Here is a 25,615-nt window from a genome sequence, read left to right as displayed (position 1 = left end):
AATTTATTTTCGCTTGGAAATATCACCGCCAGGTGGCGTGCTTTTTTGCCTGTACGTCAGGTGGCCCAAGTTGGCAGCTCTGGCTAAATAAAACCCCACATTTTAAAATATTAGAATATGCTAAACTTTTCAATTTACTTGTTATACTTTATTAAATTCTTTAGTAAATTCTTATATTGGCGCCATGCATTTATAGACAATATGTATATATTTCCTTTCGTAATAATTAATGTTTATTCGAGTGGTTGACTAGTTGTAGTTTATGATTAGTTGTTTAAATACGAGTTCAACGCTTTTGATTAATGCGCGCTTTATAGTATATTCAGATACATACATGTATGAAGACTCTATATAAATATGTTTATTTAAAAATTTACAAAAATGGAAAACTTATATGATTCGTTATGAAGCTAGTAGCACTTTAAAATTCCTAATTGCCGTTCGCATATAAATATGTAGTAGTGGCGTATATGTCTATTTTTGTGTATATGGCTATATTCGTTAAAGTAAAAACTGCATTGCACATTTTGTCGGTGTCCTGCTTTGTTTTCAGTGTATATATTTTGCGTTGATCGTTTTTGATTAGCGTTCTGAATTTTGGTTTCAGTATTTGATATCCTCTTTCAATATAAAAATCATTTCATCTTTATTTTCTTATCTAAACATTCTTCTTAGTAACTTTAGCGACAATTCCCCGTGAAAAATTATATATAAAATAAAATAATATTAAAATTAATAAAATTGTATATGCAACCTATATCATTACAACATTTGTTTATATTGCGCTTTGGACTTGCAGCAAAAATTTGGCACCAAAAATAATTTGAGTAAAAATAGTTCAAAAGAACGTGAGTTCCATTAAGAGCATTTCTAAAAACAAAAGTAAACAATAATGGTTAAAAACTTAGCGAAATTTAATCTCACTCTCTGTGGGTCTCCAGGACCCCTCACTTTTTCTATAGATATTTCTTTCAGCGCTGCGCGTAGGAAAAATCCGTCTGAGCATGTGCATCCTGACTGCTTTGAGGAAGATGATACAACGGGCTATGCTGGTGATGATGATGATGCTGGCAGCCAGACACCTGCTCCACCTGAAAACCATCGGTCTGCCGCTCCAGCGTTGAAAATCTGGTGGAGAGTAGCCTGGGAAACTGCTCCTGCTGATCCTGAACCACGGAGAAACTCAATCCACAAGAGCAGTGCTCGATGTGGGGCTGTGCTGAGGTCGAGCCCGGAGTGGGATGCACTTGTGCCTGCTCTGTGATGATTGTGGGTGGTGGCGATGGCGAGGACAGACAATCCTGGCAATAGTGAGTTGTTGCTGCCATCTGATGGTGCAAGTGCGTGAAGGACGATGGCGGCGGTGGGGGAGGCGGTGGCGGCGTCATCGAATGGGTAGACGAACTGGATTCCGTGGATTCCGAAGCCGTATCCGTGGCCGTGCTGTCCGAGGTTGACGTGGATGAGGATGGCTTGTGTGGCTGATGTGGCTGATCGGGTGGATGATGGCAGCGACATATTGTAACTCAAAAAGTGCCGCCATCGTGCTGATGACTAGATGTGGATGAGGCTATTGCAGATGCCGGCATTGGCGATTCAACAGCAGAAGGTGGTGGTGGAAGGGTAGGCAGCCCCAGCCCGTTCATCGGGTGCTGCAGCGTGCTATAACCATCGCCATCTCCATTCTGCTGCTGCTGAAGATGATGGTGACTGTTTGTGGAATGATTCTGATTTGGGTTCTGAATGTGATTGAGTTGTGTGGTGTTCGCTTGTGTGCTGGGATGCGGTGAGTGGGCCTCGTCGAGTGAAAAGTTGACACCGTTGCTTGACACTGCCAAGGATTTGGGTGGAATGGGCGGCGGCGGCACTGGAAAGTCCTCCACATCAAACGAACTCGTCGAACTCTCTCGTTGTGTAATGTTCATTGATGCTGCGGCATTATAGTCCAAACTGCCATTGCTGCTGATGCGACAGTGTTCTCGATGCTGCACTGTAATGGTCGAGATCGACGATGAGTCTTCGCTCAGGTTGTTAAGATTCATGTGGTTCAGTTCCCTAGAACTAGTCGTCGATATGCCGGAGTCCCGGAAATCATTCGGGGCAAAACAGACGCTGAGGTGTCCACCGCTTCCGTCCTGGAAGTTTGGCGGCAGCGAATGCGGCTGCTGATCTGCCTCTGGATCATCGTAGCTAATATCAACAACGGAATACTTCTGGCCATGCTGCTGCTGCTGCTGAGAATGCCGACGTCCCACGGCATCTCCGGAGCCGAAGTCATTGAAAATCAACGGATTTGACGCCCTCTTGTCCGGTGTAATACCCCGCGGAGGCAGCGGAGGAGCATTGGGAGAATTCAATGTAGGCTGTCGTTTCGGCGGAACCTCCGGGCTGTCCATGGATCCGTTTCCAATAAAGTTCTGCGAGCGAGGACGATTTGGTACTGGAGGAGCAGCAGTATCCTCCAGAGGAATACTAAGACTCTCCTTGCTCAGTGTTTGATAGGAGCTGAGTGGGTCCACGGGTCGTACAGTGTCTCCCGGTCTCGTGTAGATCTCATCTAGATCATATACATAGTTGGAGTGGGCATTCGCATTCAAGCTTGAGGAAGCTGTCGCCGGGGCTACTCGCTGCTCTGTAGGCAACGGTGGCAAGGGAGTATTTACAATGCTCTCGGAGTGCTGACGTTTCAGTCTGCCCATGCCGGATAAACTTTGCTTAAGCTGGGAAAAGCGTTCCAAAAGACGATTGTGCAGAGGCTGGACACCACTGGGCGCTAGCTGACCGTGCAGTTCGAGGGCCTGCTCCAATATCTGAATCTGCTCCAGTATCAGAACCTTCAGCCGCTGCACATTTGCCTGCTGTCCAGCACCTTGCGGCGACTTGAGGAACTGCTCGGAGAAGAAAGCCTCCTGGTACTTGCTTATACCCCCCATGACATTAGCATCGATTGTGCCCTGCAGACGCATGGAGAAGGGATTAATATTCCTCTTGGGATCGCGCTTATATTGCACAATCAGCTCGGATAATTCCTTGCCAGCGTTGCTGATAATCTCGCAAGCGTACTCTACCGGCGTTAACTCCTGCATCGTCTTCTGTTTGACCTCATACCAGCGTAGAATACCTGGCAGTGGACTAGCTATCTCTAGAATAGTGCGTTCTATCCACAACGACTTGAACTCATTGTCCTTGTCAACTGTTCCCTTGTACATGGGGCGATCGTAGATGAATCGGGTTACATCGTTGACCTCGTAGAAACGAGCTATTTTCTCCGGCACAGGAACCATTGCGGTCTTCAAGGCCTGTGCATCCCCAACAGGTCTTACATTGCTGATCTGTATGTACTGATCCGGAGCATTCAGAATGGCGTTGTCCGGCGGACTGTTGTTGCCCAAGATCTGAGCACTAGGAAACTCCGTTTGCAGACGCTGTGTGAAGGCTCCTATTCTCTCGTACTCCAGTCCACGGTACACAAATTGCTTGTTCTATAGTATAAAAGTGTATAGCCATAAGTAAATTTAATTAATGAGATTTCGAAAAATCTTCACATACCCGCACAAAAAGTGGCAGACCCATTCCGTAGAATCCCACACGGAAGTATTCCGGCTCCGGTCGCAACTGAGTTAGGATATTCTGGAAGAACTTGGCCTCCTGAATGAGTATTTCACTCAACTTGTTATAGTCAAAACGCCGCGTTTCGTATAAATGAGCCAGCTCCTTGCACAGTGGAATGCCCTTTTCCCAACATTTTCCCTTGTCGAAGTATTTTAGGATCTGCAAGACATAATTAAGGTTAAGTGCACATTCCATGTACGGTAGGGATGATGGTTAACCTCGTGGTATAGACGCTCCTTGCGCTGCCACTCTGGCTGACCACTATTATCGAAGGGGGCAAAGCTCTGGGTCTCACGATCCCAACTCAGCATGGATGCATACAGTTTCAGAGTGAAGCCAGCCTCTGTGTAATTCTCTGCCTGCAGGTGCAGGTTGTGCAGCTTGTAAATGTATCTGCAGGATTAAAAATGAAATTAAAAGCTGGAACAAACTTATTAGCTACTCCTAGACTCACCTCAGATACATCTCCTTTCGATTGATTTCGTTTTTATAGAAATTAAGGAGATTGACTGTGCAGGTCATGCGCTTATCCCGATTTTCCTCGCCCTGCATTACGCTACGATAGTCCAGAAGGCGCTCCAAAAGTCTGGTGACTGAGGCTATGAAAGCGATGCCAGCCTCCTTCCAGTTGGGGTTCTCCACTTGGACTTTCTCCAGCAAACTAATAGCATACAATAACTGGTATTACTTTACGCCTTAAACACCGCCAAAGGGTAAGGTTTACAAACAAATAAAATATACAACAAATGAACTAGCGGAATGAACTACATTTAAGGCAAGGAAAAAATTGCACTAAGTTAAACTTACACCAAGCTGAGATGTTCCCTTTTTATGGATGGCGATTGCAATGAGTGTGAAGTGAGTCATATATGTATATTTACAGACATTTACAAACATTTATGTACAACATATTGCCGTAAAGCATGTTTTGCAACTTACATGGTGCTGAACAGCTCCCTGTACTCGTCGTCGCCCTTGTTCTCGCTGATGAGCAGGTCCAGCTTGTCAATCAGTTCGCTCTCCACCAGGCGGAACGAACCACGAGCAGCCTGCTTGTGCAGATTTACATTAATTACCCATGGTTGAAACGATAAAGTCCCAGCAACCCACCTGCTCGCACTGCATCATGTCGTAAAAGACCGATAGTGTGGCCTTCCGCAAAGCTGGCTCCGGTACCAAAGTGACCTCCAGGAATGGACCCACCATAGATGGAATAAAGTGCAGCTTCTGCTCACCCAGCTGCGACCACATGCTGAGTATCTGGAAGCCCATGAGCACCCGCATGTCTCCATGCGAGTGGAGTATCTTCAGTCTCTTGGGCTCCCTATATTGCTCCAACTGCAGGGAGGGCTGTGTCAAGAAGGCAACAGCCAGACTGAAGTAGCTCCACCAGAGCTGCGAATCGAATGCCTGGGGACCCAAGAATCGGTAGACCAGAGGCTTGGCGAACTCCTCCAGCGACATGCGCAGCACATCGTTGGCGGCAAGCTTCATTACCAGCCAATCGTTGGGGAACACATGCCAGTCCTGTGTCAACAGTTCTTCGTACACCAGCAGTGATTTGCTCAGGAACTCCTTCAGATCCCGCGGATCTTTGTTGGGACTCAGCTCGTCCCAGTAGCGCTTGTAGTGGGTCTCGTCGAGCAGCTGCAGCAAGCCCAAGAGACAGGAAACCAACTGCGGCAGCACTGCATTGGATCCCTCCATTATTATGCTTATAGTACGAATCAGAATGCCCAGTATATTTTTGCACAGAGAGTCCAGATCGTGCTGTAAGGTGTTGGTCACCTTCTCGCGCTGCTCCTTCTGTAAATCGTACAGTTGGCTAAGAATCTCCGAGAGAATTTCAGCACACAGACGCAGTTCATCGCGGCGACTTAGATGCATGCGCAGATGCTTGCAGGCCACCGAGAGAACCACAGTGCGGGAATCTGAAATTGTGTTGTAAATTAGGCAATAAGGATATTACTTTCAACTAATGTAACATACCATCCTCGTGGAACAGCTCCCCAGACACCAGATCCTTGACAGCATGCAATTTTGCCTGAATTAACCGAATGGGAGCTCCCCGGGGAATGGCGTCCAGCATATTGCGCGCCAGCATGCCCAACTCCGGAGCGGGGAGTGTGTCCTTCAATTGCTCCAGGACCACTCCCGTCGAATTAAGCAGGGCCTCCTGGGTGGGGATGATGACATCGTACGAGGGCACAGCTAGCATTCCATTCAGGGCCGTAAAAAGGGAGTGTAGGTCCCGCTTGAACGAGTCCTCATACTGCCCACCTGTTGCCCTGGCAAACAGTTTCCTCGACTGGATTAGCAACTTGAATATGTACTCCAGGGAACCGAAGCACTTCTGGAATGGGTCGGGGTGCTCTGCCTTGGTCATGAACACGGCCATGTGCTCCACTGAGGTGATGAGTCCTTTGTAAACCAAAGCAGCCGCAAAGTGATTCTCGATGTACTCGTTCATCACCGGCCGAAAATGTTGGAACTTGTTGCTCTGCAACAGGCTGAAGATGCTCACTAGGACATGGAAGACCAGGCCCGAGTGCTGGGTGCTGTTACCCTCCTCATTGGAGAACATGGCAAACAGGGCGTCCAGCACGTCCTGCAGGAACTTGACCAGCTCTTCATCGTTGAGCCGAAGGACTCCCGTCAGCGAGTCCTGGATCGTTTCGGGATATGTGCGCCACTGCAGCAGCGAGAGAAGGTCAGCGTTCTGGGTCAGCTTCGTGGAGCAGAGCAGGGAGCGCAGAACGAACACTTCTTTGGAACTGCGACTGAAGCAACCGCCACAATCCATTTTGGCCTGTGCATCGCGGGGTCTACACTGCAACCGCAGATAGTTAGCTACCTGAAGCTTTGCAGGATCCTCGCACTTGTACACATACAACTCGTGCAGGCCGTCGCCCAGAGTAGCACCTCCGGTGTCCATTAGTCTGGCAAAGCTGAAGGCGAATAGCTTCGGTTCCGTCTTATCCCTCGTCGAACAGTGTCGGAACTCAAACCGCACATGAGCCGTTGAAAACTTGTCGATCGGCACACTGAGGCGCAGCATCTCATTCCAACTGGGAGCATTCTGGTGGTATAGGATCATGGACCGGTACTGCGGCTGGGATTCCATGCCGGAGGCACCCCAAAGGCAGTCGGTAAGAACATTACCCGCCACATCGAGCACCACAACCGTAACGAGGATATTCTTTCCCGTATTCTTTCCGCCGCGCTCAAATTCACCGCGCTCCAGATTGAGGAAGAGATCGTTGCGGACATCTCCGGGCATGATGACATCCGGGAAGCCCATCTTCCTGGTTATCGTAGAGCCCTGGAAGAGCATCGGCTGCTCCTGCCGAGCCTGACCCAGCCCACCGTGCAGGAGTTTTAGAGACACAACAATGCCCTGAGTTCCCTGACTCGCTTGGATGGGCGAGTACTTCCCGCTCGATTTCTTGATAATCAGTTCGGGCAGCAGGTGAAAGTCCTTCTCCTCGCACTGGAACAGCTTAAAGTTATACTCCCGCTCATCGGAGGACTGCTCCAGACTGCTATCGAAGTGTGCAATGTCGCCCAGCGAGAGAACACCCACTCCAAATGGTCGACGAAAGGTTGGACCGTGACCCAACGTGCCACTCTTCTCGATCTTCTTAATTGAGTCCGACTGAATGATCTTGCCCACGCGCATGACCACGGCCACCAGGTGAAGTTCCTCATTTAGATCAGCGGCACCTGAAAATGTGAAATGGTTTAGATCATACAACATATTGATATGATAACTCCCATACCCAAGTCAGTGAACACCGTGCAGTTGCTGTGCAACCTTTCAATGTAATTGGAGAAACCATCCTTGGAGATTTTGACCAGAAACCGTTCGGACAGCGGTCGCATGTGACTCCCATCATAGAGGAAGAAGTAGACCTCCGCATCATCGCCACCGATCCGATGGCCAAAATCGCGCATGCAAAAGTACAGGTGGTGGGTGAGTATCTTGCGCTGCGTCTTCCGCCTCAAAGTTCCCCGACTCTGTGGGTTGTTAAATCAAGAGCTATTACAACAATCCCATTGGATTCCATTACTATTTATACCGAGGAGGCCTTGGCGTTATCAGCACTGCTCACGTGGACATTGTAGAGCTTCACGATGCCAATGCCATGTGGATCCACCGCCAGTGGTCCCTCTCTGGGCACCAAGTCCAGGCCGAGTTTGCTGCAAAGATCGGAAAGCATTTGCCGGTTGATTGATAGCGATATCAGGGAAGGAAACACCCAGCTAAAACAACTTTGCCACTTTGTCACGTTCCGGTGCAAAACACACATTTCAATTAATGGATCGTGGGAGCTTGCGCTTGAGGGGATCCCTTCGTATGCAATCAGGCTTGTTGTTTGGAAAACCATTAGAGCTTTAAGGAAATTGACGCATTCGTAATTAATTGTCGCTTGACGGAGTCGTGCGGAGCGCCAAGAATTAAATACAAATTTGGTCAGTCATCATGGGTGATCATCATTAATCAGCCGGGTATAAACCGAAAATAGAACACACCACGAAGGGAACGAAGATTTATTTTAGGCAAATTTAAAAGAGGGAGATCCCATAAAACATTGCTTCTGGAGGAGATACACTATGTATGAAAGTGAGTAAATTAAAAGTAAAGAATTCAATATGGTTTAAATATTTCTGTATTGTTGTGTAATAAATTTTATTTCTTAATCAAATGTATTTCAATAAACGTATCTCCAAAGTATGTAGCGGTTGTGTTTAATATGCAATGCTTAAAATACAACCAATATATAGACTATCAAGTTTCATGGAGTCTGAGTAATTCGTAGAACTCATGCAAATCGAATGAATCAGTGCCAAGGCAGCCTGAGAACCTGTCACGACTCCACTCAACTTTCGGAAAGTAGCTCAAATCGAGAATCAATCGAGTTCTATCGCCAAAGATCGTATCTAAATGGATTGGGTCGATCATTAACTTCACACTATCTATGGCCTGTACGTGCCTGCTGTTTTGTACGGTGGCTACCGATTGGAATTTACATGATGATGATGGCGGTGATCAGCCACGGATCTTGGACACACATCGCAAGGCCCGCATGACGCATAAATTTCGGCTGCTTACAGCCGATCGCCAATCCAGCCAGATGAGGTACACAAAAAACTACACCAGCTAATGGGTTCACGGCATTCCGGTGGCGCATGCGAGAGGAGCAAGAAGAGCGGTGGGGAGCGGAGAGAAGAGGAGGAGCGGAGTTTCGGCCAGGTTCACATTCACAGCCAGGTTGTGGCCAACGTCCAACGTCATCGGCAATATGTTGACGATGCTGCTACCTCGGCTACGCTGCGCCTTCTACCTGGCTTACGCAGCGAGAGAGCCAGGCATCTTTTACCATCCAACCTCCAGCTCCAGAACAAGCCGAAGAAGCCGTTTTGCTGTTAACGAGGCCTAAACGGCTTCGCTCTGGCTCAGGTGAAATTCAAAATGAGAAAGAGCGATAGGGAGAGAGAGAGAGAGAGAGAGAGAGAGAGGGATTCCCAGAGAGATTCTCCATTTTGGAACCGGAACCAGTAGAGAAGCAATGGTGCTATGGTAGAGACCTCGGAGAACAAGATCTATGGGTATCGGTCTCTGGGGAATGGTATGTTTGGTTCTCTGGCCATATAGAGATATATAGGTTTGTGTGGGGTTCGAGCCACCTCTGTTACGCCGGGAGCCGTGGCTCTGAGTTGACGTGACCAAATGAAGCACTGCGACTCGAAAATGTATCTCATGGATACGAATATGAGAGGAGCGCGTGCGCGGCTGCGTGGACCCGCAAAAATACAAACGGTAGCCCTGCTGGTAATGAACACTTTAAGTCGCTTTTAATTAAGTGCCTGACCCAAAGCTCAACAGGTGAAGGTAAAGGGAAGCAGCCAAATGTATTACCCAAAAATGCCAACCGCTGCTTTGCTTATCTGAACAAATTATTTTTTAATTAAGCCTCGCCTAAAGTGTTGGAAATCTATGAAGATATGACACAACAAAAAAAAAAAGGCTGAGGAGAAACGAGAAGACACAACAAGATGGAGAACCAGACGATACAGAAAAATTTAATTATTTACACTTCGATAAGCAGGGCTGTCAACCACAAACAAAAGCAATAGCGACAACGCGTTCGATGGCATTGTATCTATGGGTTTGGTCTCACCAGCGGCCCAGATACACGGCGTATCACAATCACACATGCCATATATTTCGTATTTAATGTCTTTATAAAAGGTGTAGCTGGCAGATACATTTCTGGCGAGAGGCGACAGGCCACAGGCAAGAGGCCAGGCCAGGGAGCATTGGGATAAGGGCATGGTAACCCGGCATCGGGAACCCTCAATAAACAAACAGTGCAACGCGCAGGGAGGCGAAGTGGAGCGCAGTGGTTCAGGACATGGAAACAGCAGCACCACCAGCAGCAGCAGCCATTTCGAAATGCCATTTCATTATGGCCAAGACCAAAGAACGCGGCGGGCCAAAGCCACCGAGCTGAGTCATTCCATCGGGCCAAGGAGTTGCAGGTTTCGGACTTGGAACTTGAAACTCGAAGGGGGGAGAATTTGGAGCCCAGATCCCAGGGAAATGGGAGGAATGCCTGGCAACAAGTTTGGCGTTGCTTGTCTAGCTCTCAGCATGCAAATGGATCTTCATTTCGGAACCCTATACACTGAGATCGCATCTGTGTGCGATCGGCCACGACGTGTATATGGGCCTGGAATATGACGACGAATAGTTCCTTAGACCCACTTGGCGGACCCTTCAGAGCGGCGTCTGTGCTGTCAGAGGACTCGCTGGATGTGGAAACAGCGATAAATTAAACGAACAGGCAGCTCCAAGTTCCGAGGAATTAATTGGAATGCACTTGGGGTCCACCTCATTAATTTTACTTACTTGAGTTTGGATTCGAGGTCCTATTAATTTAGAGGTGATTGATAGAAGGATAAATAATTGCATGGGCTAGCGATTGCATAAGAACTAAAAGTACGTATTATAGACTTCAAGTTTTCCAGTGCAGTATTGTTAAAGTTTAATAAACTTGTAGTACTAAATTCAATAAAAAGACTTTAAAATGCAATAAATTTTAAAATTGAATACTATACGTAATAAAATCACTTAAATAAGGAGAGAGACTTTGAGCAAACTCTTAGTACATCTACAGTTTTGTTTTCTTGAACTCTGCCCAAGTCTTAAATATATCTTTTGTTCTTAAACTCTTTTATTGGATGTTCCAGTTGTGGCCCATTGTGTTCCTAAATCTTTGTTTGCCCTTCGTCGACTTGAACTGCGACTGTTTAAGCTACCCTAACATACTCTAAAACCCAAATCTAGCTGATTAAGTTGTACGTCCCCCCTTCATCCAGAGACCAAACTAATCAATGGATTTACAGATTTCAAATCCAGATGTTATTGGGCCTCGTTCAAGTCGGTTCAAGATCGAGGGAAAATCTGAGAATCAAGCCATTTGAGCGAGAACTACCTAAGCGACCTGAGGTGGTTGGGTGGGTCCTCTGCACCTCGGCACCAAATACTTCTACAGGTAACAACACCGGGTCTCTCGGCTCAGGTAAGAGGCAATGCGCGAATGCAGCTTGAGCGTATTTACGAACTCGGAGCGGGAACCAGCTGGGATCGCTGGTTCCGCCGGAGAGGGAAAACCACCCAGATCGCAAGAGCGACTCTCTCGCGGCTCGGGAGGCATATATACAATGGATCGTTCTGTTTCGAGCTCGGGGACTTGGTTTTCAGTAGGTTTTTGAACGCCGCTGAGAGCAGCTGCACATTTTCGAGATACGGATACGGGTATGGGCACCATTGACTTGTCTGAAATCACAGCTCAGCACCACTGAGCAACCACCAAGCTGCACGCACACCACCATCGAATGCAGTTGCGAGTGCAATTCCAGCTGAGTCTGTCTGTGTCTGAGTGTATCTGTGTGTTTGTACTTGTGTATAATAGAAATCTCGCATTTGCAACAAAGTTAAAAACAAACAAAAAACAACTAAAAAACCAGCCAGAAATTATAAATACTGGGAGCGAAAACCCGTTTCCGAAGTGTCAAAGTGGCAGCAATAAATTTAAATGCGAGCGGAGAGCTCTGAAAAGCGGAGCTACTTCGACTCCAGCAGGAGCAAAAGAATCACTTAAGTGTGCGAAGGGGTCGTCGCAGTTCGGTTCTGGCCAACTGGCAGGTTGCTGTTGCCAATCTTGGTAGCAACACCTTCAGGAAAAAAGGAGAAAAAAAATGACACACCAAGGAAAACGACACAAAATGAGAGAGAACAGTGGCAACAACCGATCGGATCCGATCGCGACCGCTCAGCTCCGCTCCCAAAAAGAAAATACCTTAAAACCAGTTTCTTTTTTTGTCTTTTTCGAAAAAAAAAAGAGGGAAAAAAGAGTTATTGAAAGAAAAAAGGCCAGAATTGAAGTTGGGCCGAAATGAAGTGCTCTCCGCGTATCTGTGTGAGTGCCGTTCGTGGCGTTGTGTGCGTGGTAAGATTGAATGTTCAGTGCAGAAGCTGATGCATTTAAAAGGAGTAGCTGCCGTTGCGCAGATACAGATACTTTGCGACTTTAATTGCCGCTCGTATGCGTGCGACAGAGACGACTCTATGCGCCCTGCGTGCGGCGCAGTGTTGCTGTGTGCGTTTCGCTCTCGGAGTTACGGATTCCGATTCGGATTCGGAGTTATATACGATGCGATCTGTCGTGCCGAAATGAAATACAGCCAAAACACACACAATAGCCCGAAACACCAAAAAAAAAAAATTTGCATATAAACAAAAGAGCCGAGAAGAAAGCCAAGCAGAACCTGATCCACGGCGAGCCGAAATCCAAAAACCCAACTCGAAACCCAAAAAGCACCGACAAAAGACCAAAAAGTGGGAAAAGAAAACAAAACCCCTTTTGGGCATGGGGACAAAGTGAAATTTATGCGTGGGTTGACAAAAAGCTGTACCGGTTCTGAGAGCCGAGTTCTTGAGATGAACTTGTTCGCTATCTAGTACTTTTGGGGACAGCCCGGGGTTACCAGGCAAGGGCAGGGCATTCAACCTGGACCTGGAGCTTAGCGCAGATTAGATTAGATTGCACAACATACTCGCATTATTCAGTTAGAGAGAGAAATAGCTATGCTCCCGACAAACAATTCCGGCACTGCCCAAGCACTTACCTAATTGTAAGTGCGGCTTGTCGACGATAACGCCGAGAGACCCAGACAACCGATGGAATGGTTCGGTATGCTATATAGTATGGCATGGGAACATGGACTGGTACTGGAGCTCAGATTGGGAGTAGTGGGGAGGAAGTATGGTCGTGTATGGGTGGGTAAAGGGTGGTGAAATAATTTGGAATATGTCATGTCTGTCCTAGATAACGCACAAGGCAAACACACAGAACGCAATCAAGTGTGGCAAAAGAAATGAGGCAGATTGCAATGCACTCCACAATCAAGATAACTTGCTCCCAATCCAATGTCCAATAACAAAAGAAAAGTAAAACAGATTCGAATCAATAAACCGCATTGTTAATAATTGAGCGTAATTAGGAACTCTATGCCCATTTCTCACAGTGTCCCGCTGCTCAACTCGTTAATGCTCTCTTCTCCACTTGCAGTTAGCTTCGTTGCAGCAGCACACCAACCATCAACATGGCGGTCTTTGGCATGGTCTCGGCTGTGTCCGGCTTTATCAAGATACGCTATCTGCTGGACAAGGCGGTCATCGACAACATGGTTTTCCGCTGCCACTACAGGATCACGACGGCCATTCTGTTCACTTGTTGCATCATCGTCACCGCAAACAATCTGATCGGTAAGTTAGCACCTACTGAAAATTAGTGCAGCTATGCAAGTGTTTAGCACTTGAGTAGCCCAGTTTGTCAGTTTGCTTTTGCAATTGCTGCAATGCTGCTAATGCAGCACTAAATTCCAAGAAATACGATTCGACCCATTTGAATTTGAGCTCTTCGGAACGGAGGCATAAACGCGTGCAGAGCTTTCACAAATTGACCGCAACACGTTGATCGGATTTCAGCTAAAGCCATTTATTCGAATGACTCATTCCTCGGTCCCCACGGGTGGTGGTGGTGCTAGCCTGTGCCTCGCCAGAAATTGGCGTGAAAATCAATGTATATGGCTCAAGCTGGGCTCAGTGAATGGTGTCTTACATAATGGTACTTGTTATTAATATGATTTTACATTCCCACGCACTTTTAAGCGAGCTTTGTATTAAACTCGAAGCAATTATCTCTCTTCATTCGAAAAAGGGTGATAAGAAAAAGGCCTTGAATAAACAAATGATTAGCGTTATTAAAAATCAGAACTAGTAGACTAAGCACATTTCCAACAAATGGTTTTTAAACAACAAGGCAATTTAATTATGCTCAATCGTTTTTATTTTTTGTCATTGAAAACTTGCTGACTTTAAAACCCATTTTACGAGATTTTTATCTGATCTAGGCATCGCAAAGCCATCGCAGCTTCAATCCAAATATTTGTACATTAAAAGAAGTGCTCCAAAAGTGAACAACTGACAAAACCACAGTCAAATATTGACGGTTGGTTCTGGGAATTCCCCATCCAGCCCGCTCCACCTTCGTCTGCAGCTCCATTTGTATCCACTTTGTTTATCCAAAAGGGGGAGGAGTTATAGTAGGAACACGGGGGAGTCATAGTGAACGATAAAGTTGGGGCGCACCCAAAAAAAAAAGGCTGTCTATCTGTCCGTCCGTCCGTTCGTCCATCCAGCCGAATGTTGCAGGTTTACCTAGGCACGTCTGCAGCCATAATAAATGTAACCGTAGCATAGTCGTTACCGCACCCACAGCGTCGACAAATTGGGACCGTGGAGCCAGCTCCACCAGACCACCAGAGATTGCCCTAATGGCACTTGACGTTGACGAACGGCTGGCGAGAAGGTTTCTGGCGAGGAATGCGCTTGCGTTTCCCTTGATCTGAATTGCGACGAGGTCGAGTGCATATCTAAAAAATTATCTCTATCTCTGCGCTTGCAGGCGATCCCATAAGTTGCATCAACGACGGCGCCATTCCGATGCACGTAATCAACACCTTCTGCTGGATCACCTACACGTACACGATACCTGGCCAGCAGCATCGGCAAATCGGAACGGACGTGGCTGGTCCGGGATTGGGCAATGAGTACGGCCAGGAGAAGCGCTATCACAGCTACTATCAATGGGTGCCATTCGTGCTATTCTTCCAGGTGAGTGACGCTCGAAGTAATATATGTACGCAGTACTTAGGAAAGATTTACAATTTGAATTGTTTACATCGCTGTGGATTTATTTTGAAATCCATAGGAGTAGTACTTAATTGAATAATTTACCCCACGCTTTCTCAATTTACATGATGATGAGCAATCTTGCAATACGAAAAGTTCCATCTTGTCTGTAGATTAAGTGAACTTAATTGAAGTCTTAGTATGACTGTGGCCTATCACATGCTGTTCGCTTTAAACGTGACAAATGTGGTTTCATTAATTTATTGTAATTCCCGCTTCCGACCAAACTAATCTGTAAATTATTTCAGGGGCTCATGTTCTACGTGCCCCACTGGGTTTGGAAGAACATGGAAGACGGCAAGATCCGCATGATCACCGATGGACTGCGCGGCATGGTCAGTGTGCCGGATGACTATCGGCGTGATCGCCAGGACCGGATCCTCAAGTATTTCGTGAACAGTTTGAACACCCACAACGGCTACTCGTTCGCATACTTTTTCTGCGAACTGCTTAACTTTATCAACGTGATTGTGAATATCTTTATGGTGGATAAGTTTCTGGGCGGTGCTTTCATGTCCTACGGTACGGATGTGCTCAAGTTCTCCAACATGGATCAGGACAAGCGCTTCGATCCGATGATCGAGATCTTTCCCCGGCTCACCAAGTGCACGTTCCACAAGTTCGGTCCCAGTGGATCGGTCCAGAAACACGACACTCTCTGTGTGCTGGCACTGAATATCCTCAACGAGAAGATCTACATCTTCCTGTGGTAAGTAGTTGAGTGGGTTCTTACTCTTTGAGGGAATCTTTAACCTTTATTACTTTTCATAGGTTCTGGTTTATCATCTTGGCCACCATCTCCGGCGTGGCTGTGCTCTATTCACTGGTGGTTATCATGATGCCCACCACTCGGGAGACCATCATCAAGCGTTCTTATCGCTCGGCACAACGGAAGGAAATCGCCGGACTGGTTAGGCGTTTGGAGGTGGGTGCTCAACTAGAATACCATCCATACCTATTGTATATTAATCCGTTTTTGGTTTTTCTCAACAGATTGGTGACTTCCTGATCTTGCACTTCCTGAGCCAGAACCTCAGCACAAGATCGTACAGTGACATGCTGCAGCAGCTCTGCGGTCTGCTAGGAGCATCCCGAACACCATCCGCACCATCGACCCTTGAAATGAACCGCATCAGCCATCCGATTTATCCGCCCGTGGAGACCTTCGGCGGTGGCAAGGAGACGGAGACATGAGCCCGTGGCCAGGGTTTGGCTTCAAAACAATGATTTCAATGATTTCTCAATAATATTTGTAGGGGGGAGATAGAGAGAGTTGTGTGTCATGAGGTTAGGCATTTCCATTTCTACCACTAAGACTGCAAGAGAACGAATCAGCAATTGCACTTTCGGAGATCCAACTCAGTAATGTTCTGTGCGAAATATATTTAGCAAAATTATAAGGAAACAATCTTTGAATATGGTCCTAGGCAGGCGAAAGACAGGTGCAGTTCGTCATTGACACGAGGTGAGCCACAGAGTGAGAAGATACAAATAAAAAATAAATCAAATAAAAATGTGAAAAAAAAAATATCATAAAAAACGAGAGGGACACAGGCAGACCGTGCAATTTGTAGGTTGAAGATGATGATTGAACGACGATCGAGGATATCCCATATAACGATTTTGCTACTTGGTATCGTAGTTAGGTCGTTGACAATGATGCGCCATTTAAAATATACACATAAGTTTAGCAGTTAGCTCGATAGTGGACAGATGGATAGTTCGGATCGAGGAATACCTATGCAGCTATATATCTGCTTACCGCTCACGCACGCTCACGAAACGTTGATCTATATAAAATTGTAGTAATCGAATGGTACGAATACGACGAGGAATATGATTATGAATATTTAAACGAGTATACACAATGCTCTCGCTATTTTTGTCCTAACATTTAGTCTACAGATATATCGTAATTTTAAGCAATTTTGTTTATAACAAAATTATTGTGATTATTGCTAGAAAAGAACACATTTTACATAAAGCAAAAGAGAACCCAAGCTATCTAAGTTCAAAGTTGTAATAAATATTCTACATACAATTTCAGCTAAACCCAGGACTTATCAGTGGGCGGGAAGCGATTGTGGTTTTGGATTTCTCAATTGCTAAGGTCGGATTTTCCATTGTTTATGAAAAAAGCTGTGATTTTGAACTAGAGTACTACGCATTAGTTGAGAGTACTTATAAACAAGGGAAACCTTCAAGAACAACTTTAAGTTTTTTACATGAAACGCGAATCCATGAAAGTCTATCTTCAATAAGCTACGGATGTTTTCATTAGCTTCCAATATCCCTATATCAATATCCAATATCTGATCACTTACCGATTGCCCCAATCTATCTTTGAAACCACAACCATCTGAAGCTCCAGAGTTTGATCCTGAGTCATGGTGGCACTAAGGAGTTCCCTCCGACTTTCCAATATGGAAAACATAACTTTGCGCAGGGTTTGGAACTTATACGCTTCGCGATCCTGAAAAAGATTAGGAATATTTTATCAAATAAAGCAAGTAGATCGAGTTATAACCACTTACCACATAGAGACGCTTCCAGATCTCCGACCATTCGCGCAGGACCTGCGTGCATTCGGCGACCACAGGATCGATTTTCGAGAGGTCCTTGATGTGTATGTAGGTCTTGGGGAAGAGACCCACTGCCCGCGACTTTCGGGGGCAGGAGCCGCGGTACCAGTGCTTGCACTCCTCCACAATGTCCACGGAATCGCCGACATCCAGTGCCAGGCCGAACCGGACATCGCCGTGCCAGTTGTGGATGGCTGTTGGCGAAGAAATGGGAAAATGTGTAAATGAAATTGAGAGCAGGAAAAGCTACAGTCCAAGAAGCGGCTGGATTACAACCAGTTGCGTTACCACTTCTCGGCCATGACATTGCCCCAGGATGGACGGCGTGGCAATTAAAGTGCCCCCCTCGAGTGGCCACTTGAGCATGCCACGAGTGGCCCGGCAACAATAAATACTTCAACTATAAATAGGCAAATGGCTACGAAAGGAAAATACATACATTCGAATGTGTGTATTTTTATGGAGCCTTAGTGTGTATATGGGGGTGTCTCTCTTTGTCTGGAACACGGAACAATGAGCAGCACTTGGCCAAGCCGGCAATCGAACACTTTGGCTCGTGGATGGATTCAGCAAGACCCAAGTGCCAAGGAGCCCACTGCCAAGCGGAGCTCTAACTGGAGCCACATCGCCGGGCTCTGTGAGCTGCTGGATATATCCGTAATGCTGGATATGGTGGCTATGGCAACGATTACACTGGCAACTTTCGACTTAGTCCGAAATGTATAAACAGTTTCTACCCTTTCGATTAAATAACTGAGCCATGTTGAATTTAGAATGAAATTATTCTTGAAATTTACTAGGACAAGCAACACTTTCTGCTGTGTGGAATCGTTGGGATATTCTAAGTACAATGTTCTCTGTTAAAACAGCCAATTAAAATATAATCTTAAAAAAAAAAACATTTTAGAATAAAGAAATTCCAAACAGGTGAGGCGTTTAAAAATGCTTTGTGTGTTTCATAAATATTCATGTTTCAATGATTTGTTGGATTACAACGTAAGCCGCGGCATTAGCAAGATATTTCTTAACCATCAATTTCTTGAAATTTCTTAACTATTCTCGATCTTCATTTGTATTCTGAACAGAGCATGTCCGATTTTTCGCCGTGTATCAATTACAAATGCAAGGCACACTCTGTAGTCTGGGAGGCGCCGCAAGCCGAGGAAGCCGGCCTTCTGATTCTGCTGCTTCTGCTTTTTGCTTCGGCTAGGGTGGTGCTACTGGTGGTGGTGGTGATGGTGTCTGTGGGGCTGGGTGGCTGTTCCTGTGCATGTGGGTGTATATGTGGCTGTGGATGTTGATGTGGATGCGGGGCTCCCTTGTTGAAAGACAAACGAGCGAGCACGGCATGAGCATATCAACGAAAGGAGCTAATAAAACGCACGCCCAGACAGACAGATAGACAGATGGGGGGGGATTCGGCGGAGGCCGGAGAGATGAAAATGAAATGCTTCAGTGCCATGAAAATGGGCAAACTGCTTCCTGTTGTTGCTACTGTGGCTGTTGCTACTGTAGATGCTGCTGCTGCTGTTGCTGCTGCGAGTGCTTTATGGCTGCTGCTGCTGCTGCCTTTGCCCCAACTCCACTCCACTTCACTCAGCTTTTAGTATTTCAGCTATAGCATTCGACAACCGCCTCTAACTGGCTTCAATTTGAGCTGCTTGTCGCGAATGCGGCAGCCCGATTTAAATGAATTCTGGAGACGCTAAATAGCAAGTATTTTATAATTTAAAATGCCAGTTGTAGACCTCCGTTCCTGGCACTTCAGTCGGCGCAGGCAAACACTCCAGCAAATGAGCACACACACACTTTGGCACTCGCAAAATATGGCAGTGCTTTAAACTTACATATATGAATATCAAGTATAAGATACTGAATTCAAGCAAGAAGCTCCATATATGAAGAGTTTTAAAAGAATAAAGAAAATAATAAAAATATCTAAATATATATATAGATATTAAGCTCCTCCATAAGTTAGTTTGCTGGTTGAATCCGCATTTTCGCTGAGTGTACGTTCTCACACATCCCGGATTCCACAACGCAGTAGGCAAAGTGCCAGCCAAGCGTTTGCACTATTTAGGTCAGTCACATTAGGAAGGCGTCGGCTTGGCAAGCAGCTAAAACTCAAAGCCAACTGGAAAAACCCGCTGCAAGTACACTCGCAGAAAAGGGTTAAAGAAGCCGAAGCAGGACCTAAAAAACCATACGCAACACAAGAACTTAATTCAGATTAACTGAAGAAGAAGATAGAAAATGAAGAAATCTTTAAGATGTATCTATTATAGTAGTAGAAAAGCACGTTTAAATGTTCTTCACTATATCCTCTGCATAAATTAACCCGTTTCGCCGAGTGCATGAAAAGTTTTAATGAGCATTTAGCCAGCTTAGGGGAATTTAATATTAAATTTCATAAAGTTGACTTGAAGTGCCACTGGAAATTGGCAGGATCATCGTAGGCCGCGCCGCATAATTACTTTTACGATGAATGCAATATCCCAAAAGGCTCGGCTTACATCACTCCTTTTGTGTGCCCGGTCACAAAGAGGAAAAGCTGGGGTAGATAGCTGGTAAGGAAGGAGCGGAACGGAACGGAACGGAGGACACAATGCCCACTCCAACAAGTCCGCAATGTCAACAAACGTATTTAAATAAAAAAGTCGTTAAGGCAAGTGCATGGCAAATGGGTGAGGGGGGCTGGCTGGTGGCAGGGGTACCCTAGGCGGAAAATAATTTTAAATTAAATGAAAGAGCACTGCCTGCACTACTGCTACTCGCTGTGTGACTCAAACCGCAGTCGCAGCTCAGCTGCAAGTGGATTAAATGAGCTGGGCGTGAGGGGGCCCATCTTCACACTTGATCCCCCTGCGACGCCCCTGCACTCGAGTGCCACTGGGGAGGCTTAAGAATTTAATTAATTAATTGTGTTATAGCCAACAATATGAGGTCGCCGACAAAGTGGAACTCGCTCGCCGGCAGCGGAAAGGGAAACCACCGGAATGTGGGTCAAGTGGCTGGACTAAACCACTAAAATTGGCTCCTAATCGTTTAGGGTTATTGCTACTCCAGGGAGTTGTGACCAGAGCAAGGCTTAGATCCTCGAAACTGCGCCCCAAAACTCAGGCAAACAAAAAACATGTATAAATAAATATCCATGACACATTTATGACCCCAGTTTGTATGATTTAAGGCGTCTTTCGCACACAAATATTTCTTAAAATAATCCAGTTTAAGTATAAAGTGGTCGTTTAAAGCAAACGAGTTATAAAATGGAGCAAAATCATCATCAAACCATATGAAATTTGGATATAGAGCTATAGAAAGATACTTCTCACTGACCTTGAAGTTTCATAGGAAATAAGTAATATATACTTTTATTTGTACATGTGACTCATTTTGTAAAGACTTAATATAATGTATCATCGTTTTATATTTGAAATACGAGTCCTATTAAATGCCTTCTGTTTAGCGAAATCGATTGAAACCTGTTCGAAGAAGGAAGCATGACCCAAATGTCAATCAGATGTCATTATCACAGGCATTGTCTGAACAATAGAGTTGGATAAATGGATGATGAATGGATGCTGGAGCACTATCTGTGCATGTGAGGCGAACTCCCAGCTAAACAAAGCGCACTTCCATCCATTGTCAAGTGGATTTCATTGCAATTGTGAGCTGGTGCCGTCGGTTGAAGTAAAAACGGGTATGTGGATACACAGATAAATACACATGTGTACGTGTGGTTGGGGCCTGAAATATTTGCTTATTATATGCATTTTGTATCTGCCGATGTAATTAAATGCATTTCATATATGCCACTCAATTGAGTGCTTGTACACCCGTTTGTTTTTTGTTACTGTTTGCATTTTGTTTTCGCATTTCATTACTTACAGCACTTTGAGTACACATGGCGCGCATTTGTTTGCTCATTTTGGGAAACTAATATTTCATGCCCATCAATTAACGCCAACTGTTAATGGCCATTAATCGCCGGCAGGAAGAACTTGTTCGCTATTTGTTCAGTACATTTACCTCACTTCCATCTAACCGCTTATCTCACCTGGCTTATCGATGGCAGGGGCTACTTCCGTTGGGGGTTACCTATCAATGGATAGGTACCTTTCCTAGACCTGGCATTTACATAAATCAGTCCACGGACGGGGTCACCAACACCCCATCCATCCATCCATCCATCCATCCGGAAGGCAGTGTGACCGATAATGCGCCCAAATGCGTTATACTGATAAATTTCGAGTGTGCGTGCGCGCTGGCTGTTAATCATACGCCGTGTGTCCCGCAAATGGCAATTCATAAATAAATCGTTAAAGACGAATTATGGAAGTACAACTGAAATGGACGAGTGTTCCGTACGCACCACTCGAATCGGAAAATAAATGAAAAAGAAGCGCGCCCGCCGAGCATATTAAACAATGGAAATGAATCAATTTTATGCGCACTCGTGTGTGTGTGTGTGTGTGCGGTTGGTTGTGTGTTATTCTGAAGGAAGGAAGCGCTGCACAAATTTGTGCGGCCAAATGCATAAAATGAATATTAAATTAAAGTTGAAACTGAAATTGCCGCTGCGACAGCGGAATTCGCTGGAAAAGGCAGAAAGACAGCATCCGGTGCCGCAGGCCTGTCCCTTCCCGCCGCTGCCCTTCATCCCCGCAGATTCATTCAGATTTTTTGGCAAAAAGTTGCGTAAACTTTCAGCTTCGAATCTAAGTTCGCCAACTCCCGAATGGAGTGACCCGCATGGCCAGGTCCAGATTTACGAGGGTTGCTCCGCGGAATTGTCACCATTGTGCACGCGACTCACTGCGCAATTGAGGGCACAGCTACAGTCCGACCTCGCTGGATTGAACCTTTTGAAACTTAATAAAAGCTACCAATAATTTCCATTCAGTAGATTCAGTTAACACATTCAGAAGATGGTAATGGATTTTCCCATAGAATAGCTTTATAACCATACTACTAAAATTCCATATTAATATATATTATTTCCTTTATGTAGAGTTTATTAAACTATCCCTAAAGTTTATGAAAGAAATACTTTTCCCAAGTGCTTTCAGTTTCATGTGCGAACTCAATATACAAAAACTGAATGTAAACATGAGTAAAAGCCTGATACATTTGAAAAATGATTCGTCCCGTGACAGATGGTGGTTTCAGCTTTCAAGTTATTGATGTTCGACTGTATGTGCAGCAGGAGCGGTACAATAATTACTTATAGGGGAAGAAGCGCAGAACCAAGGGCTGCGGACAAAGAACGCGCTGGTAATGAAGTCATTGCCCAGCAGTTGCAGTTGGCCAGCACGTGGCGCTCCCAGATGAAAGGACAGAACGACAGGAGGAGGACAGTGGGCCGGGAACCAAGGAAGTAGGTCCAAAGTGTGCGCAAGGAGGCGGGACTGGGCATTGTGCAAGGTTAGGGCGTTGGCTTGCCAGCGCCTCGTATCGCTAATGATGCTAAACCAGCCTGGATCGCTGGATTGCCCGATGACTGACTGACTGATTGATTTGTGTAAACTCTGACCGCTCTCATGTCAATCTCTGCCGGGTTGAATGTGGAGCAAATGTCAGCGCACAGCAGCCAATAGCTGTCGCCACGATTGATGGCGAACTGGAGCGACTGGAGCACAAAAACGGAGCTGTAATGAAGAGTACTTGGATGGTACTGACGAAGACTGCATACCCTTTACCACCAAGATAGAAGCAATATAGAATGCCAAACTGATCAAGCAATATTTATTAATTTTATGGAAACATTTTAGGCATTACATCGTAGGACATATTCCCTTGGGTAGAGCATCCCATAAACAATGAATATTGGTGCTTATCTGGGCGAAGAAAACCCATTGAAGCGGCACAATGAATAAAACTTGGCACAGAGTCTGCCACTGAAGATGCTGTACGTAGTACATCGTCCGCAGCAAATCATCCGTTGTCGTTCGCTGGCTCTTTTATTTTATTTTGTTTTATTTTGTCTTATTTTATTTTGTTGACTACTTCCCTGCCCTGTCCCCGCAGTAATTTGTTAAGCGCTGCCATTGAAGCGAGAAGTGCGACGAATGCGAAGATAATGGAGCATCCCAGTCGAGGAGAAACCAAGACCAGCACATTGTGCTGCCCAAAGAATATCCAAGATTCACTTGTATTATTCGCATGTGTGTTATCACAACACGCAACTTGATTTTCCACGCCGGTTACACAGTGGTAACCGTTTAAATGTAGACTGTGGTGCAGGCAAAAATATATTTGCTGTTTATTTATTCTGCTTAAAGCTTGATAATAGATATAATATTATAGATATAATATATATATCAAGAGAAACCAGCAACATATTCCAAGTAAAATGTGTAACGAGAAAAATAAAGTCCATAGCAAGCAAGTTTCGATTCTTGAGATCTTAAATAGTTTTTACCATGTGCACTGAAGCGTTTTTCTTTCCCATTTCTATATTCTATCTACCGAGTAGGTTTTATATTAGCATACTAGGAAATATAATTAAGATGTAGTTATTTTCAGATCAGAATCAGAGAAACGTTTCAAATCAAAATCAACCATATGAACTTGGACAAATATATATTTTGTCTGCGAAATAAACATTTTTTTAGGTGTTCGTAATTACGAAAGCATTTAAATTGGCAACACCTGGGCTGGGGGGAAATTGGCAACGCGACAGCCGAGCGCTGTGCGGGAAAACTGAGCGCGCGGAAAACTGTGTGTATAAACACATCAAATCGCAGCGCAGCGGCAGCAACAACAAACAGGGAAATCTCTTTGAGATACACTACACGCTGCATGGAAAGGGGGGGGGGGCGGTGCGGTGAACTGGGGGATGATGATGCTACAAACAGTTTGTGTACAAAAATAAGTAGAAAAGTCGCTTTTCCTCCCCGCTCGGTAACGTGCGGGGGTGGTTGGCATGGTATCCGGCGTTTCGCGGAAAAACGCGTGAATCGCCGCAAAAGGCAGCAATAAAAACAAAGGCCGCGCACGTGACGCCCAGCGGGGGGTGGTGGGTAGCTTGGAAAAGTGGGTGGCACACCGCCTACTCTTATTATTTACTCACCAACTCCGTATTTGTTGTTCGAAGGTATCCACATTTTGTCGCTGCTGCTTCGCTGCAAGTTAAGCCGAAAAAATCCAACTTAGCCGGCCACTCCTTGCATTTATAATTAATCAACGGTTTTTTGAGGAAACACCCTTTTCATCGGCAAATATCTGCATTTGAATTCGCATTTATAACGGCCAATATTTATCAACAATTTTTCGCAATAGCACACATACACACTCGTACACATCTACGCACTCAATAAAACTTTCGCTTTTGTTGTTGTCTATCTCCTTCTCTTTCTCGCACTTTATCTTGTTTAATAACTACAACTACAAGCAGAAAATACACTTGCTACATTGTTGTTGTCGCTGGAAGGCAACGATCGCGGTTCCAATTGGCAATGATTACCGCTAGGTGGAAGAAAAGGAAGTGGCTGATTGGGAAGTCTGGAAGTGGTGGCTTTGCTTTTGTTGCCTTTTTCACGGACCCGCGCACACACAAACAAGAAAATCAATACGAATTTGGGACTCCCAGCCGAACTTCCAATTGGATTTCTACACTGTGCGCAATTTAAATTGCTTGTCCCTTGGCTTCGCGAATTATTACCGTTGTTTTCTGCTGCACTTGCAACGCGTTTAATTTTCGCTATTTTTTGCGTTTTATTATTTTTCGCGTTCTCCGCTGCGCAGCTTCCCGGGCGCAGCAACAACAAATATCCGTCCGCCGCTCAGCTGTTTGAAGAACAACAACAAAATTCGGGATTCGTCGGCTTATATACGTTGCAGTGTGGCCAGTTGCTAAGCGATGGATTATTTACTATTGCATTTTTGAGGGAATTTTCATTTTAGCGGTGACGGTCACACCGGTATTTATGGTCTAGCTAAGACCCGAACCAATTCGCAGTTACAGTTTTGGAGGCACATTCATTCAATGTATTCAATAATTTAACAAACAAAACAATACCAAATCCGTTTTAATATGCAGTCCATAGCGTTGGTCTGACTCGGCCCCATTAACTCTATCCCATTTTTTTTTAAATTT

General features: G+C 45.4%; 2 protein-coding genes across 8 annotated transcripts; one reads left to right on the top strand and one right to left on the bottom strand.

Moving 5' to 3' along the window:
- Positions 1-150: 150 nt before the first annotated feature.
- spg (sponge) lies at positions 151-25,320 on the bottom strand. Of its 5 annotated transcripts, NM_001276118.1 has the most exons (14): positions 25,181-25,290; positions 24,590-24,641; positions 17,470-17,711; positions 17,260-17,408; positions 7,692-7,812; positions 7,392-7,629; positions 5,602-7,335; positions 4,723-5,543; positions 4,552-4,661; positions 4,420-4,437; positions 4,067-4,273; positions 3,831-4,005; positions 3,550-3,771; positions 972-3,482 (listed from the first exon to the last, which is right to left on the bottom strand). In NM_001276118.1, exons 2-14 carry the CDS (start codon positions 24,621-24,623, stop codon positions 1,527-1,529), a joined length of 6,027 nt encoding a protein of 2,008 aa, NP_001263047.1. In that variant the 5' UTR covers positions 24,624-24,641; positions 25,181-25,290; the 3' UTR covers positions 972-1,526. The 5 variants fall into 5 exon arrangements, with proteins under 5 accessions (NP_733258.4, NP_001263049.1, NP_001263047.1 ...); NM_170379.5 differs by lacking the exon at positions 4,420-4,437 and having other exon boundaries at positions 151-3,482; NM_001144646.2 differs by lacking the exon at positions 4,420-4,437 and having other exon boundaries at positions 25,181-25,320.
- Positions 11,093-16,984, top strand: Inx3 (Innexin 3). Of its 3 annotated transcripts, none has more exons than NM_001300646.1 (6): positions 11,093-11,198; positions 13,251-13,447; positions 14,649-14,857; positions 15,184-15,644; positions 15,707-15,860; positions 15,929-16,453. In NM_001300646.1, the coding sequence occupies exons 2-6, from the start codon at positions 13,285-13,287 to the stop codon at positions 16,127-16,129; spliced, it is 1,188 nt and encodes a 395-aa protein (NP_001287575.1). In that variant the 5' UTR covers positions 11,093-11,198; positions 13,251-13,284; the 3' UTR covers positions 16,130-16,453. The 3 variants fall into 3 exon arrangements, with proteins under 3 accessions (NP_001287575.1, NP_001263050.1, NP_524730.1); NM_001276121.1 differs by lacking the exon at positions 11,093-11,198 and adding an exon at positions 11,376-11,434 and having other exon boundaries at positions 15,929-16,984; NM_079991.3 differs by lacking the exon at positions 11,093-11,198 and adding an exon at positions 11,376-11,434.
- Positions 25,321-25,615: the final 295 nt, after the last annotated feature.

Source organism: Drosophila melanogaster, chromosome 3R (genome assembly GCF_000001215.4).
Source record: "Drosophila melanogaster chromosome 3R".
NCBI classification, from domain to species: Eukaryota; Metazoa; Arthropoda; class Insecta; order Diptera; family Drosophilidae; genus Drosophila; species Drosophila melanogaster.
The sequence above is the reverse complement of the archived record's forward strand: the minus strand, read 5'-3'. Positions and strand labels throughout refer to the sequence as shown.

Coding starts and splice junctions, on each gene's coding strand:
- Inx3 (NM_001276121.1), top strand. CDS start 13,285: ATGGCGGTCTTTGGCATGGTCTCGGCTGTGTCCGGCTTTATCAAGATA. Junction 14,858..15,183: donor CATTCGTGCTATTCTTCCAG/GTGAGTGACGCT, acceptor AAATTATTTCAG/GGGCTCATGTTCTACGTGCC. Junction 15,645..15,706: donor AAGATCTACATCTTCCTGTG/GTAAGTAGTTGA, acceptor TACTTTTCATAG/GTTCTGGTTTATCATCTTGG.
- spg (NM_001276119.1), bottom strand. CDS start 24,623: ATGTGGATACCTTCGAACAACAAATACGGAGTTG. Junction 7,336..7,391: donor CACGGTGTTCACTGACTTGG/GTATGGGAGTTA, acceptor TCACATTTTCAG/GTGCCGCTGATCTAAATGAG. Junction 5,544..5,601: donor GGAGCTGTTCCACGAGGATG/GTATGTTACATT, acceptor ACACAATTTCAG/ATTCCCGCACTGTGGTTCTC.